The sequence below is a fragment of the Mandrillus leucophaeus genome, unplaced genomic scaffold (genome assembly GCF_000951045.1).
Source record: "Mandrillus leucophaeus isolate KB7577 unplaced genomic scaffold, Mleu.le_1.0 Scaffold673, whole genome shotgun sequence".
Classification (NCBI taxonomy): Eukaryota; Metazoa; Chordata; class Mammalia; order Primates; family Cercopithecidae; genus Mandrillus; species Mandrillus leucophaeus.
The window spans coordinates 843,497-860,904 of NW_012107286.1; the positions used below are offsets into that span (position 1 = coordinate 843,497).

Below are 17,408 nucleotides of genomic sequence, written 5' to 3' on the forward strand. Positions count from 1 at the left end.
GTTCAAGCAATTCTCCTGCCTCAACCTCCCATGTAGCTGGGATTACAGGTGCCCACCACCATGCCTGGCGATTTTTGTTGTTGTTGTTGTATTTTTAGTAGAGACGGAAGTTTCACCATGTTGGCCAGGCTGGTCTTGAACTCCTCACCTCAGGTGATCCACCGGCCTTGGCCTTCCAAAGTGCTGGGATTACAAGTGTGAGCCACTGCGCCTGGCCTGTTAATAGCTTTTAATGAACAGTAGAAGTCTAGAAAATGACATTGTGTGCTTCCGTAATTTTATACCACTGTATTTAAGAATGGTAACCCATCAAGGCAAGATCTCTTTATGTGGTATTTTTGACTGTATGACTTCTGTATGCTTTAATTTCATTTAGATTATTTATTTAAGTGAAATATGAGTTACGCTCTGTAGTACTATTGGAAGAAAAAGGAATTTGAAGGTCACAAATAGATTACAGAGAAGTAACAGCTAATTTTGCATATTTTTACAATGAAGCCATTGGAAAAATGAGGCCAAGTAAGGACATAATCATCTGTATCTTAGGAATGTATTTTAAAGGCTTCTTAGCCAGAAAAGGGGTCCGAAAGATAGGGAGAAGGCTGATAACAAGTGTTTGGGTGCTAAATTGCTTTTGGTCATGTATATGAGGGATAAGCTAAGTTAAGGGTATCAAAACATTCCCTCTCCTGCATCTAGGCTATTCTGCCTCTCTGCAACTGCAGTGAGTCAGCAATTTTGAGATATAAAATCAGATGAAACTGGAGGGGAATACATTTAAGTGTGCACATTATTTGAAACAAAGCAAAACGAATTGACAAGCATCTCATGTAAATTTTGAAAACAAAACAACAACAACAACAAATCACCATAACCATGGGAAGTTTCTGCCCAGCAATAGATGGTAAATCATAATAATTAATGACTTGTTATTTCTAATTTCACATGTATATAACATCATTAATTTTTTTATGTAGCGTGCCATACTGTTGTAAAGAACAGAAAACTATGTATAAATCAATGTGAAGTTTATTTTTTGATAAATTTACTCTTCAAAAAGGTCGTATTAAATTGTTCATATATAAATTACACTGTATGAAAAAATGCGCTTTCTTATGAAGTCTTACAAGTTAGAAAGAATACCTACTTAAGGCCATATGACAATTTCTTTTAGTGTTTTAGTTAAGACTGTGAGGAATTTAAAATTGACTAGGATTTTTTTTTTTTTTTTTTTTTGAAACGGAGCCTTGCTCTGTCGCCCAGGCTGGAGTGCAGTGGCCTGATCTCTGCTCACTGCAAGCTCCACCTCCCAGGTTCACACCATTCTCCTGCCTCCTGAGTAGCTGGGACTACAGGCGCCCGCCACCAGGCCCGGCTAACTTTTTTGTATTTTTAGTAGGGACGGGATTTCACCGTGTTAGCCAGGATGGTCTCGATCCCCTGACCTTGTGATTTGCCCACCTCGACCTCCCAAAGTGCTGGGATTACAGGCGTGAACCACCACTCCTGGCCGTAAACTTTTTATAACACCTGAACCAAACCCTTACTTGTAATTTATTTTTAAGTAGTTTGGTAGTGTTACATGTTTTTGTTATTATATTATTACATGTTCTATTGTTGTTAGTTTGGGTGAGAAAATCACTGAGGAAATCTCACTGAATTGGGAACCAGCAGCTGTGGAAGACAGGACTGGTCTGGCACTGATCAGCTGAGTGAGCTTTGCTTCTCTGCTGACTTCATTTCCTCTGTCTGTACTTGACAGATTCATGAAGAACTACTGTTGACTGAGCCCCTGCTCTGTGCCAGGCAGCACTATTGCCAATCTTTGCAACAATATATACCTGGGCATTATTACACCCATCTTATAAATGAAGAAACTGAAGCTCAAAGGTTAAACAGCTTACCCAAGATCTCATAGCTAATTAATGGTTAATACCAAAGTTCCAGACCATCTAGTGATCAAATCTGTGTGGTTTAATCCATCAATTTGTAATTCTCTGAATTACATACATTTTACTTTGGGAGTCTCTGCCATGACCCTATCTCTTCATTTTTATAAAAATAGCTTTTTTATTGCTGAGAATTCTCCTAAAAACCTAAAATTGATTTTAACTGACCACATTTTATACAATTGTGCCTTGACAAATTTTTCTAAATTTGATTGGTTTTTAAATATTTTATCATAGATCTTAACAAAAGCTAACTACATGCAGTCTTTCAAACTGGATGTAGTCCATTCTTTTCCATTTATGTAATTGTTAATAAAATTATTGAAAGATAGTGTCCTCATACCTCTCAATGTTAAGATTCTCTTTAGGATCACATTTTACATTTTTTTTTTCCAATCCATATTGTGTAATTATTTTATCGGGTGTTTGTCAGGTTTCATATGAAGTCCCTCTGTCCATGAATTTCTCCTTGAAAGAGCATAATTTTAAAAGAAAAAGTACAGATCATAAGTTTTTCATCCTGCTTGCATTGGTATATCTTTTTTAAAAGGATATAGATTTATATAGTCTTGGTTTGTCTTTCAAACTTATGCTAGTTCATCTCTTTCAAAATATAATTCTGTTGTTCTCTTATATTTTCCTCATAGATGCTGGGTCCAACTATATAAAAATATATTCATGTTCAGAGGTTTCTTTTGTAATAGAAACTCTAAATGTTGTAAGGCTGAAGAAATCAGCAGTGACCAAAAAATAGCTGCCCTGTTTTAGCAAGATATACATTAATTTCCCCAGAGGTTAAAAATGTTTTAAAAATATAAATGAAGTAGTTAGTCCCCATAAAATCAGGAAAATAATAATAAACCATTTTAATTACTTCTAAAAATGCAGCCTTGAGCATTCTTCTCTTGTTATATACAATGACTAAGCTTCCTCTGGGCGCTTATATCCCAGGCAAATCTTTTATGGTAGTTACAACTGTGCTTCATCTTATGCTTCTGTACTTGGCATCCAAACATGGAATTTAGAAATTGACTTTGATATAATTTGATAGAAATTGGTATAATTTGACTTTTTTTTTTTTTTGGTCTATGGGTTTGATATCTGGCTGTTATAAACCTCCATAAGTCAGTTCTGAAAGTTTACAAAGTAGGGAAGTTGGGATGGAAATGGAGTAAGGTAGAATATACTCATCTCTATTGTAAACTTGGGAGGTATATTTATTAGGGTTTATAGGTTCCAAACCAGAGAGTTAGGCTCAATGATAATACCTCCAGCTTTATATTCACCTGCAAAAATTATAAGATACAGTCTTTGATGATTATATGAATCAGCTGGTGCCAAATAAAAATTCATTAAAGAATATTAAAGGAAGGGCTTTGTTTAGACTTATTGCGTAATATTTTGCATATTACAATACCAAATCAGAGATTTTCTCTTTTTTTGTTTTTTTTCCTCCTCTTTTAAGATGGAGTCTTGCTCTGTTGCCAAGGCTAGAGTATAGTGGCTCGATCTGGGCTCACTGCAACCTCTGCCTCCCAAGTTTAAGTGATTCTCCTGCCTCAGCCTCCCGAGTAGCTGGGACTACAGGCACCTGCCACCATGCCCAGCAAATTTTTGTATTTTTAGTAGAGACGGGGTTTCGCCATATTGGCCAGGCTGGTCCTAAACTCCTGTCCTCAACTGATCCGTCCACCTCGGCCTCCCAAAATGCTGGGATTATAGGCTTGAGCCACCATGCCCTGCCTAAAATCATAGATTTTCAAATAGTTGGGTTGACACAAAAGTTTTTAAAAATTTATGTATTAAAGTATATTACATAGCAATAAATGACTACCTCTCCTTCAAAGATATTAACATAATTCCAGGTAAGTTGATCTATCCCCAAATCTACCCTTTTCTCCGGAAAAAATAAACAAACAAACATTGTTATCAACTTAGTATGTATCCTCCAGACATCTGTTTGGTGTGTATATGTATACAGACATGTCTTATTTTATTGCACTTTGCTTTATTGTGCTTGACAGATACCATGTCTTACAAATTAAAGGTTTGTGGCAACTGTACACTGAGAAAATCTATCATACCCATTTTTCCAACAACATGTGCTCACTTTGTATCTCTGTGTCACATTTTGGTAATTCTTGCAATATTTCAACAAATGCTTTTAGTATTATATCTGTTGTGGTAATCTGTGATTACTGATCTTTGATGTTACTATTGTAATTGTTTTGAAATGCCATGAACTGCACCCACGTAAGACAGTGAACTTAAATGATCAGTGTTGAATGTGTTCTGACTGTTCCACAATTAGCAATTCCTCCATCTTCCTCCCTCTCCTCAGCCCTCTTTATTCCCTGAGACATAACAATGTTGAAATTAGGTCAATTAATAATCCTACAATGGCCTTTAGTGTTCAAGTGAAAGGAAGAGTCACATATCACTCACTTTAAATCAAAAGCTAGAAGTGATTGAGCTTAGTAAGAAAGACATAGTGGAGGCTGGCTTGCATTCAATAACCAATTTGTAAATGCAAAGGAAAAATTATTGATGGGAATTAAAAATGCTACTCCAGTGAACGCATGTATGACAAGAAAACAAAACAGCCTTATTGCTGATATGGAGAAAGTTTGAGTACTCTAGATAGAAGATTGAACCAGTCACAATTCTGCCTTAAGCCAAAACCTAATCCAAAGCAAGGGCCTAACTCTCTTCAATTCTGTGAAGGCTGACACAGTTGAGGAAACTACAGAAGAAAAGTTAGAAGCTAGCAGAGGTTGCTTCATGAGGTACAAGGAAAGCAGCCATCTCCATAACATAAAAGTGTAAAGTGAAGCAGCAAGTGCTGATGGAGAAGCTGCAGCAGGTCATCAAGAAGATCTAGCTAAGATCATCGATGAAGGTAGCTACAAGAAACAACAGATATTCAGTGTCGATGAAATCGCCCTCTAGTGGAAGAAGATGCCATCTAGGACTTTCATAGCTAGAGAGGAGAAGTCAATGCCTGGCTTCAAAACTTCAAATGAAAGATTGACCCTTATGTTAGGGGCAAATGCAACTAGTGACTTTTAAGTTAAAACCAATGCTAATTGACCATTCTGAAGGTCCTAGGGGCCTTAAGAATTATGCTAAAGCAACTCTGCCTGTGCTGTAAAAATGTAACAACAAAGCTTGGATGTGATAGCATATCTATTTATAGCATGATTTACTGGATATTTTAAGCCCACTAATGAGACTTACTGCTCAGAAAAAGATTCCTTTCAAAACATTACTGCTCATTGACAATGCACATAGTCACCCAAGAGCTCTGATGGAGATATGCAAGGAGATTAACGTTGTTTTCATGCCCACTAACACAGCATTCATTCTACTGCCCAAGGATTAAGGAGTTAGACTTTCACATCTTCTTATTTAAGAAACACATTTTGTAAGGCAATCGTTGCCATAGTGATTCATCTGATAGATCTGGGCAAAGTAAACTGAAAACTTCTGGAGAGGATTCACTATTCTAGATGCCATTGAGAACATTTATGATTCATGGAAGGAGATCAAAATATCAACATTAACAAGAGTTTGGAAAACATTGGTTCTAACCCTCATGGATGACTTTGAGGCATTCAAGACTTCAGTGAAGGAACTAACTGCAGATATGGTGAAAATAGCAAAAGAATTAGAATTAGCAGTGAAGCCTGAACATGTGTCTGAGTTACCGTAAATCTCATGATAGAATTTAATGAATGAGGAGTTGCTTCTCATGGATGAGCAAACAAGTAGTTTTTTCAGATGTAATCCAGTCCTGGTGAAGATGCTATGGACATTGTTGAAATGACAACAAAGGATTTAGAATATTGCATTATTATAGTTAAGAGGATTGACTCCAATTTTGAAAGAACTTCCTCTGTAGGTAACATGCTATCAAACAGCACCACATGCCACAAAGAAATCTCATGAAAGGAAGAGCCAACTGGTACAGCAAACTTCATTGTTTTCCTATTTTAAGAAATTGCCACAACCATCCGAAGCTTCCAGTAGCCACCAACCTTATCAGTCAGCAGCCATCAACATGAAGGCAAGACCCTCCCCCAGCAAAAAAGATTAGAACTTGATGAAGCCTCAGATGATTATTAGTATTTTTCAGCCATAAAGTATTTTTTCCTTAAGGCAAGTACATTATTTTTTAGACATAATGCCATTGCATACTTAATAGACGACACTATAGTGTAAATGTAACTTTTATATGCACCAAAAAACCACAAAATTTGTGTGATTCACTTTATTTTGGTACTTGATTTATTGCTGTGGTCTGAAACCAAACCCAAAATATTTCTGAGGTTTGCCTGGATGGATGGATGGATGGATGGACAGACAGATATATAGATGAGGTATGCCTGGATAGAGAAATCTATAGTGTTGTTTTTGTGTATGTGTTTTGTATAAATAGTGTCATACTGCGTATTACTGATCATCTTTCAATTAAGATTTTTATAAGTTTCCCAGTTAACAACTCTGCTTATAGTTTCATATCACTATTTCTATCTCAGGAATAACTGTGAAGGAAATGACTTTTTTTCTTGGTCTCTGTTATTTTGCTCATTATCTCTCTCATCCATCTTCAATTTTCAACCTCCGCCACCCCCCGTACACACTTAGTGTCTTTTCTGTCCTTCCTCACCCTACCAGTGAGACTCTAAACAAGATTCCTATATTTTGCTTTGAACTTGTCAATGTATTACTTACAAAATTGTATATTAATCCTTGGTACCAAGCATAAAATAAAAGGCTCTGTGCCAGTTAAAAGATTTTCTAGTACCAATAAGACAGTGGAGGAAATATTTTGGGGACCATGGGTCTCTTCTCTGTCTTAAAATCTCACCCATTGGGTTCCTGCTCATTCTGCGAGGCCACAAAGCCAGCTCTTCCAAATAACATTTTGAAAGAAAAAACGTGCACATTTGTAACAGGACTTACATTTTATTATGGAACCACCTGTCAGAGTTCCAATTTGTAAACTGAAATTATGGGCTCCTCTGCTTAGCCAGGAGCAAGGCAGTGAACTCTTAAGAAGACTGTTCAACAATTACAAATGAAAAGGAGACAGATTATTTGCTCTGAGAAAATATAAGAGCATGTACTCCTGCTGCTGTTATGTGGCAGTGATGGTTGTGACACTGCTACCAAGCCTACTGGACCTAAAATCTCAAGAGATATTGCAGGATGGAAGAGGCCATCAAACCATAGCATGATCACAGCCCTGGGAAGGAACTGTTGGTCCCCTGCTCGAGGCATTCATCTCTGTTTGGGTCATTTTGGATAACAAGCATTAAACAAAATTTGACTGTCAGCGATATATTCCTTCTAGTTTTCAAAGTCATCATCCTGTTGCTGTTCTCTACCTTGAAGAATACGTACCTACTTATTAAGTACCAGGTACAATGCCAGCCATTTTGCATGCTTCATATTTAATAAATCTGTCAGATTTGATAAAGATTAAAACACCCGTCTTATGGGTGAGACCACTGAAGTTCAAGGTTGCCTAACGCAAAGTGGTTATTTCATCATTCAAACTGAGAGGGAGTTAACTCCAAAGTCTGTCTGCTTCACTGTACCTTGCAGCAGCTTTTCATGTCCTCTGATTCACTCAACCAATAGTGTACAAATTATTTTACAGACAGTCATGTATAATATTTTGGATTTTCATTTTTTGTGTCTTTTTTGGGAAAGTTTAAAAAATAAGCTTCATAACTAGGCATACTATGCAAATGTACCTTGCCACTTTGGGAATTCTGCCAGCCAAAACCCATTTAAATGCTTGCTGATAGAAATTTTCTTTTCACCAAAAGCACCTGCTATCTAACATAATGACCAATAGCAAGAAGCCACTCAAATGATCAAGGCTGTTCACTGACTAAACTTGTTTCTCTATTCTCAAATTCTTAAATTAATGCAAGTGCTGAGTTTTTTTGAGGGGTTACACAAAGTAGTTCTATATATTTAACAATGCCCCACAGGGATTTTTGGAAGGGCAATTAGAATTTTTTCTCTCCGGGTATCCAGTTGTCTGACAGTTCTTTTATATAATGCACTACTGTGGTTTGGCCTTTCAGAATTTTTTTATTGTTACAAAATTAGTTATTACTACTGCAAATTATTTCCTGTTAAGATATTTACACCACGTGTAATTTCTGTATACATTTTGTATTATACTTATTGAAAACACAGCTCGCCTAAAATGACCTACTTTTGTGTTTGTAGTATTAATTAATATACTTGCTCTATATTGATGCTTGAATTCATGAAAGCAACATTTATTGTAGAAAATAAGATTGATTTTTCTGGTCTTTCATTTCTTGCCTCAATTCTAAGAATTTTGCTTTGAGAAGATAATGCTATTTTTAAGTCTAGCAAAATATCTTAAGGTTATTAGATATATTCATGCTTAGCAAACTATTCAGAAATTTATTCGAAAATCAAGTCAACTAATTCTTTTGAATTTTGAGTAAAGAATAACATGTATGCATGTTCACAAGGTGAGATACCCCTGTTATTTAATGTGATTTATATTGTTCACATAGCGAAGCTGTTTGTGAGTTTTAGGGGTTATATTTTAGCATGGGGGGAGATATGAAGACTTCAAGACCTTGTGCATGTGCTTTTTTTAAATCCACCAACACTATCCCACAGGTATTTGTGAAATAGTTTAGGGATAGCATTCAGTATGCACTGGTGGCTCATATTTTTAAAATGCAGGCAAGATATCATTTGTAAATTTCTTGGATTGAAAGTGAGGGACTAACGGCTAAGTTGGCTGGACTTCCTGGGTCAACAGGGACTTCCCTAAGGGAACTTTCCCCCAAGCCAAATTGAGTCATAGCTGCAAGCTAAGGAATTGAAACCTCAACCAATCAAAGGCAAGTTTAAGCTCTAGCCACAGCGATGTTTTTAACCAATCAGGCCCGCCAACCCACAAGCGATAGAAAATAAGCTAATTCTATAGGACAGAAAAAGGAAAAGGGGAGGGGTCATAAGGGGATATAAGCATAAGACACCCAAGCCGGAAACGGCAATCTTTCCGGGACCACTTTCACCGTGTGGAAGCTTTACTTTCACTTTTGCATTAGTAAATCTTGCCGCCGCACACTCTTTGGGTCTGCCCCTTTCTCTAATCGAGCTGTAACACTCGCCTCTGTGGTTGGTCCACGGCTTCATTCCCTGAAGCCTGTGAGACCACGAACCCTTTGATGGAGAAAAGACCTTCAATCGGCAGAAGACTTCTAGGCTCAAAAGCATCTTCAGAATAGTGTTCTTAGCTGCTCAGACTGTTTAATGATTCAAATTTTAGAGAACAAAACCTCATGAAGCCACTGGTGATATTATTAAGCCTATCATCACCTTTATAATCAGTCTTTTTGCATGTTTGTTTTATACCCACCTGAATACTAACCAATTTTCATTTATTTATTTAATTTCCCCCAAAGAATGCTGTCCTACTGTCTTGTGGCATTTTCACAATAGCATAATTCTCCGGGCTTAGAAATGTAAGTTAGTAATAATGTTTTTATTTTGTTTTCCAGAGCATCCGGGCATCGGGCCTTATCCTGTTGGAAACGATCCTTTTTGGGTCTCTGCTCCTATACTTTCCAGTGAGTAACATAATTATGTTTTTAAAGTAGACACTTATGTTATGTTGCATACTGTAAAACTACTGTTTGCACGCACACACACGCAAACACACCCTGGTGTTACCAGGAAGTGCAGGAGTTCTTGGCTCTTGTCTTACTTGAGAGAAAGAATTTGGCCAAAAGACAATTAGTAAAGTAAGCAAATGTTTATTGAAGGAAATTGTTGATGAAAAGAGTCAAACTCTAAAATATTTGAAGAGATTTAATCTGAGTCAAATATGAGAGACCACGGCCCCTGATACAGCCCTCGGGAGGTTCTGAGAGCATGTGCTCAAGGTGGTTGGGGTGCAGCTTGGTTTTATACATTTTAGGGAGGCATGAGACTTCAGTCAGATTCATTTGAGAAATATGTTGGTTTGGTCCAGAAAGGCAGGACAATTTGAAGTTTGGGGGACTTCCAGACTATAGGTAAATTAAAACACTTTCTGGTTGACAACTGATTGAATTTGTCTAAAGACCTGGGATCAATAGAAAGGAAAAGTTCAGGTTAAGATAAAAGACTGTGGAGACCAAGGTTCTTTTGAAGTCTCATAGTGGCTGCCCTTAGAGACGATAGATGACAAATGTCTCCTATTCAGACCGTTAAAAGGTGCTAGACACTCAGTTAATATCTTCAGGATTGGGAGGGTCAGGAAGAAAAACATCTACCTATGTTAATAGAGATTCTTTACAGATGCAGATTTTCCCTCACAATGGACAGTTTTGCAGGGCCCTTTGAAAATATGGCACAGAAACATGTTTTGGGGTAAAAGTATTTTATTTTCTTCTTTGTCACATAATGTTACGCCAGAGTCAGATTGGAAAGTAAGACATGAGATATAGGGTTAAATAAAAGCTGGTAAGAATTTATGGTTTGTAGGGCATGACTCCCAAGACTCCTTAGATAGGAATTTGCGCAAGATGAAAAAAAAAACCAGAGCTTGGTCTGCAACGTACACAGCAAGAGAAGAGTGGGTTGATCTGGGTGGAAAGTAGTAGCAGAGAACAGTACATTCAGAAAGATGGGGCAAAGTGGGCTCCTTGAAAGAGGATGAGCCAGCAGCTCCAAGAGTTCTACATTGCTCTTTTTATTATGTCAGACCCTTTAAGTTCCTGTCTGTGTCTCAAGTCTCTGCCTTTGCCTCTGATTAGTTTCCCACTTCTGCCTCGAGTCCCCACCCAGTTCCCACCCCGGGTTTGTAGGATTCTCCCTTGCTGTCTGTTGATGTTCATGTGCGGCCTAGCATTAGATACGAATTCTACCTAATGGCAGCATTGCTCCTTACCACCATCCCAGGAAGGTCATGTTGTGGCTAAATCTGTACTTATTGCACCTGCGTATCTCTTAGGAATTTCTCCTTTGCCCTCTTTCCCTCTTCTCAGCATGTAGCTAGCTACATTCTGACAGGTTAACTACAGAATGAGTGATCATTGGGCATCTTAAGGGGTGTTTGGGGGCATTCCTTTCTACATAGGTATTTCCCCTCTCTCTGCTCATATCTAGCATGCAACCTCTGGGGTGCAAAATTTTTTGGACTTCCCTTTTTCAGGGGCTCCCTGCTCCTGCTGATGTCTGGCTGTCTGCTAGCTCTAATGTAAGTGCTTTACAGATATTTAAATCCCAGTTTTTACCATTTGAGTGACCTTAGACAAGTTACTTAACATTCCTAAACCCTGTTTTTTTCTCTTATAACATGGAGCTAATTATACTTTTCTTTGCAAATTTGTGAGGAAGGTTGAATGCTTAAGTGTGACTACATATGAAAGGCAAATGTATGCATATGTATACAATTGTATTGGTATGTATGCGTAATATGTACAAATAAGTATCGCTTTCCTTCTTCCTTCCCTTCTACCTGAATCAGAATCATGAGACATACCAATTAATGTCGGAAAAATTGAAATTGTTACATAGTAAAATAAGCATGATGAAATAAATGTATGTATGGTGCTAGTGGCTTAGATAATCATAGTGGACTCTAGCATACCAGTAACATGTCTGAAACCAGAAGATAAGTACTGACTTGGCAAATTCAACTCAGCCAACTTATGTTCAGTGGTTATTGTGTGCCAAGCACTATGCTAATTTCTGGGAATACTCTATGAGCAAGACAACTTGATTTCTCCTTTCAAGAAGCTTACAGTGTAGAGGAAGAGATGAGTTAATGCAAACAATGGTAATACAATGTGACAAACACGAAGAAAGCAGTAAAGACAGGATGCTGTGGAGGCACTTAGGAGAGATATCTAATCAAGTTTAGGGAATAAAATATCCCTTGGCAGAGACCTGAAAGGTGAGTAGGTGTAAGAGAAGGAAAGGTAGAACTGCCAGGACACTAGATTCTTTTTGGTTTTTGTCTTACCTCACTCCCTGCTCCATCTCAGCCTGCTTTGTTGATTCTTCATCTTAACTCCCACTTCTTCATACTTGAATGCCTCAGGACTGAGTTCTTGTAGCTTTTCTTAATGTACATTCTCACTTGGTGATCTCATCTAGCCGCAAAGTTGAAGTACTATTTATATGCCAAAGACTGCCGAATTTATATCTCCAGCCCAAACCTTTCTCCTGAGCTCCCAGCTCATATTCAGCTGCTTAGGCAACCACTCCATTTGCACATCCAACAGAATTCCCTATCATGTTCTCTACTGAAGCACTGATCTCTCCCTCAGATTCAGCCTTCCAGTGTCCACTGATGGCAGCTCTATCCTTCTAGTTACTCAGGTTAAAAGCCTAGGAGTCATTATTGATACCACTCTTTCTCTCACATTAGAAAACCTTTAAAGATACAGCAAGAATCGACCAGGTGCAGTGGCTCACGCCTGTAATCCCAGCACTTTGGGAGGCCGAGGTGGGTAGATCACAAGGTCAGGAGATTGAGACCATCCTGGCTAACATGGTGAAACTCCAACTCTACTAAAAATACAAAAAACTAGCCAGGCGCAGTGGCGGGCGCCTATAGTCCCAGCTGCTTGGGTGACTGAGGCAGGAGAATGGCATGAACCTGGGAGGCGGAGGTTGTAGTGAGCTGAGATGGCACCACAGCATTCCAGCCCGGGCGCCTATAGTCCCAGCTGCTTGGGTGACTGAGGCAGGAGAATGGCATGAACCTGGGAGGCGGAGGTTGTAGTGAGCTGAGATGGCACCACTGCATTCCAGCCTGGGCGACAGAGCGAGACTCTGTCTCAAAACAAAAACAAAACAAAACAAAACACAAAAAAGATGCAGCAAGAATCTAATGAGCCCCTCCCACATTCACTGCTACCACCTGGTCTAAACTGTGATCCACCCCTTCTGGATTGTCGCCATGTTCTCTTACTAGCCTCTCTTCTTCTGTGCTGGCCCCTAGAATCTTATCTATTTTCAAAATGTCAGCCAGTTTTAACATGAAAATTAGACTGACCATGTCACTCCTGTTCTCAAAATTCCCCAAAGATTCCCTATTTTACTTAGAGTAAAAGCCAAAATCCTTCCTGTGACCTCTAAGGCTTAATGTAATTTGGACACTGCCCCCTCTATAACATTTTCTAATCCTTTCCCTGCACTCAGTGTTTAGATTGAGTGTTTTTTATTCAGGTCTCAAATAAATTTTTCTATTTATTCTTAAAATGGAGATATATTTACATATAATCAGTGCTATGATCTGACTGTGTCCTCCAAAATTTATGTGTTAGAAACTTAATCTCCAGTGCAATGGTGTTGGGAAGTGGGGTATTTTGGGAGGTGTTTAGAGCCCTTATGAATGGGTTAATGCCCTTACATGTAAAAGGGCTTGGTGGAGGGAGTTTGGCCCTTTTTGTTCTTCTTCCTTCCACACAGCAAGAAGGCTCTCACCAGAAACCAGATGCTGACACTTTGATCTTGCATTTTTCAGCCTCCAACACTGTGAGAAATAAATTTATATTCTTTATAAATTACACAGTCTCAGGTATTTTGTTATAGCAGCACAAACAGACTGAGACAATCAGTATTAATTTTTTCATAAAGTCATCCCTATTACTTAAGTTTTCTAATTTTCTAGCATAGAGTTATGCATAGTAATTAGTAACAGAAGCAATGCAGCAGTATAAAGACCGAGTGTTTATTATTGGTACACTTCCTGTATAAATGGGGTGTCATGCATCTTAACATTTAATCTTTCCCACACAACCCCAGGGCAGATATTTAACCAAAGTCGTCAGATCACCTAATAAATAATGAAATATCTGAAATGACCTCAGTAACCTGATGAGAAACTTTAATTATCTGAATATCTGTGGCTACTATTATCTTTTTTTCTGAACCTCTGCTATTTTAAAATCAATTTTCCACCCAGTAGCCAGAGGGATTTAAAAATGTCAAATCCAGTCTGTCACCTCTTTGATGTCTTCTTTTGACGTGTTAGGTATACTGTGGTTTTTACCCACCTCCCCAGCCTCATCTTATATTACCTTTCTTCTCACTTTCTGCTCTCCAACTACTCTGACCTTATTTCAGTTCTCAAATAAAACATGATCTCTTTCATGATAGACATAATAATGGTCTTTAACAATGTCCACAATCCTAATCCCTGGAACCTGTTTGAATATGTTAGCTTACATGGAAAAATGGACTTTACTGATATGATTATGTTAAAGACTGAGATGGGGAACTTATCCTGGATTGTCTGGTTGTGACCATGGATCGTAAGTGAAAAGAGGGAAGCAGAAGAGAGAGAACCAAATAGATGACATGGTGAAAAAGATTGGCTGGCATTGCGAACTTTGAAGATAGATGAGGGAGGTTGCAGGCCCAAGAATGCAGGCTGCCTCTAGAGACTGGAAAAGGCAAGTAAATAAGTTCTTCCCTAGACCCTCTACAAGGAAGGCAGCTCTGCCAACACCTTGATGTTAGTTCCTAAGACTCATTTTGGGCATAGGACCTCCAGAACCATTAAATACTAAGTCCATGTTGTTTAAAGCCACTAAGTTTATGACACTATGTTATAGTGGCTATAGGAAACTAATATACCTCTTGCCATAGGACCTCTTCACCTACTTTTTTTTGGTTTTGAAGAATTTTTCTCTTTTCCTTTTCCTCACCGCTACCCTACTGTCCTTTAGGCTAATTAGCATATAATCACCTTCTAGATTTGTACATAAGTATCACTTTTTCAGGAATGCTTTCCTTGACACCTAATCTGAGTCACATTCCTGGCAATAACTTCTCATGGAATCCTGCTCTTTTTGATAACACCTATTTCAGTTTTTAATTACACATTGAAAAGTCTGATTATTTGATAATATCATTCTTTTGCACAGATATTAAATTCTGTGAGAGTAGGGCACGTTTCTGTCTTGCTCAGCACTGCATCTGCAGCAATTAGGCCAGTGCCTGTCACTGTAGTAGAAGCACAGTAAATAGGCATGGAATGAGTGAATAAGTTATACTTAGGTGAACTTAGAAATGTATCCCAAGCTAGTGCCTACTGTCCTGTTGAAGCACCCTCCAAAGACTCTGCTTTTTTTGTGGAAGACTGAGAATGAGGGCCCTTATTTATGTTTACTTAGCACCTGCAGTTAGGCAATAAAAACACTTTCTCGTGTTATTTTTGGGACTTAGCAGAAGTTCAGTTCATTTTGACTTCTAATATTCATACTTATTCAAAACAAGTGGTTGTATTAATGAGCACAGTCCTATAATCTGTAGAAGAATTGTAAAGCTTCTTAAATAGAAATACTCTAGAAAAGTATGACATTTGAAAGAATAGCAAGTGTCAGGTTACTAAATGTTAAAAGCAGTCACCAGGGAACCTTTCTTTGACTGAAACTCAATTTTGAAAGATATCTGATTGACCTGTACTTATGGTGATAACAGATACAGAGAACTGACACATTAAAAGAAAAAGATTGTACTTCATGATAATTCTAATATGCTTGTAAGGAAAAAAACAAAAACGGAGGCTTACCAAACAAATTCTACCCAACACAAACCTTAGGATACCTCATACTATTGACTTCATGCTTAACTAGCTATTTTATCTTTCAGAACATAAATTCTTTTTGTAATGGCTCGAGATAATAACTCTGTACCTTGGTTTTAATTTAGGGCTTATGCTCTGAAGATAGAAAGGACCATGTTATTTAATAAAGATTTGGGTGTAGCATAAGATACCAGGGGAAAAGGAGATTAAAGGCGAAGAATAACCTGTTGTTGGACTGGACACATTGGCTTCATTTGGTTTTGTGGAAACAAATTTATAACTTTTGCCCAGAATTTTACTATAAGGAAGACCCATATTAAGTGGTTAAGATGACTAAGTAAACCAAATATAGCCAAAAAATCTAATAAAGTTGGTGGTATAAATGTACCAATATCTTTTTGGTTTGTTAAATACCTTACATACATTCTGTGTTCCTGGTGTGGACTATACTAGAATTTTTCATGAAAGTTCTACTGGGAGGTTACAATTTTTTAAAAAGCATACTTGCATAAAATAGAATTGTTTTTAGGGATAGCTAACTCCATGGAAGTAGGCTTTGTGGATATTCGCTGTTCTACTGAGTTATGCAATGAGCCTTTTCTTCTTTATATGCTGCATATTGTTGTTCAGATTTGCAAGAATTAAGGTTATTTTTGCCTTTTCTAAGCAATCTTAGACTACAGACGATTTCATAACAATGCTTATATTGGAAAGTCCAAATTAGAGATTATCATCATTGTGCAGATGAGGACAAACCAAAATCTGACTAAATTTAGCATTGTTATATTGGGTAGCAGAGAGCTGAAGCATTCAAGCGTTTTCTTACAGATTCTCAAAAGAGACGCATGATTTGAAGTCCATACATTTGTGAACAGTGATCACTGTTCATAATCACCTAGCAACTTTTGTATAATTTATAAAAGAAAGAAAAGAGAATTTTAAGAAAAAACTAAAGTTTATTTTTTGTTAAATTACATTTAAAAAGACATTTATGGATTCATAAAGCACATTCTTTGTAATTTAAAATCTAGAAGTTTGTTCTGCCTTGACTAAACCATCGGTTTCATTTAATAAGGGTTTTTTTTGCTTTCCCCTCTAACCTTGGTTACTTTATTTGGGTGGTAGATATGTCTTCCTGTAAAGGACTCCAATGCATATGTAAATAATACTTATGTTTAGGTTTTTCCTCCCTACCCCAGTCTTATAAGAAGAATCGCCAAGTATTAGAACTAGAAGGGTCACCATTTACAACTCAGTCTTTCTCCAAAAGAGAGACAGAGAGAGATTACAATTCAGATTCATCCACCTTTTTTTTCAGCTAGGTAATGAGAAAGCCAAGAATTAAATCCATTCTCTTAACTTCTGGTCTGCTGTTCTTTTCACTGCATGGCAGTACTTCTCACAGAGGATACAAATGTGATATTCAAATGACATCAAACAGGAGGCTGGGAAGGCCCATGTTGTACCCCTTCACCAGTCACCCTTCCTCATTAGGAAACAAAAGGCACAGAGGGTGACTGAAACCAGGAATCAATTCATAATGGCTCAGAGTTTGCTTCTAAGACCCAATGTAAATTCCTGAGGAGCTTGGATGGACCATGTTACTGAGCCATCTGAAGTTTCTGATATTCAGCCATCTTACCTATAAAAAAGGCAATTTTATGTTCCAGACTAACATCAGGTTGGTTTTAGTGGCATAGAACCTATGTCAGTTAAGAGATTGTTTTCTTCAATGATCAGCCCAAAACCTACAACTAAAACTGAAGACTTTTTTTAACTACAGTTTTTTCCAATGTAGAAAAAACCCACCCAGAGCATAGGTATTGCCCAGAAGCAGAAGGAAAACAAGAGAATGTGATCCCATG

General features: G+C 37.7%; 1 protein-coding gene across 1 annotated transcript in view; it reads left to right on the top strand.

Annotated features, from left to right (window-relative positions):
• GPR158 (G protein-coupled receptor 158) overlaps positions 1–17,408 on the top strand; it is a 456,131-nt gene that overhangs the window by 308,544 nt on the left and 130,179 nt on the right. Inside the window, exon 5 of the mRNA XM_012002013.1 lies at positions 9,518–9,586. Within this exon, the coding sequence (XP_011857403.1) occupies positions 9,518–9,586 (69 nt within the window). The remainder of the gene's footprint in view (positions 1–9,517; positions 9,587–17,408) is intronic.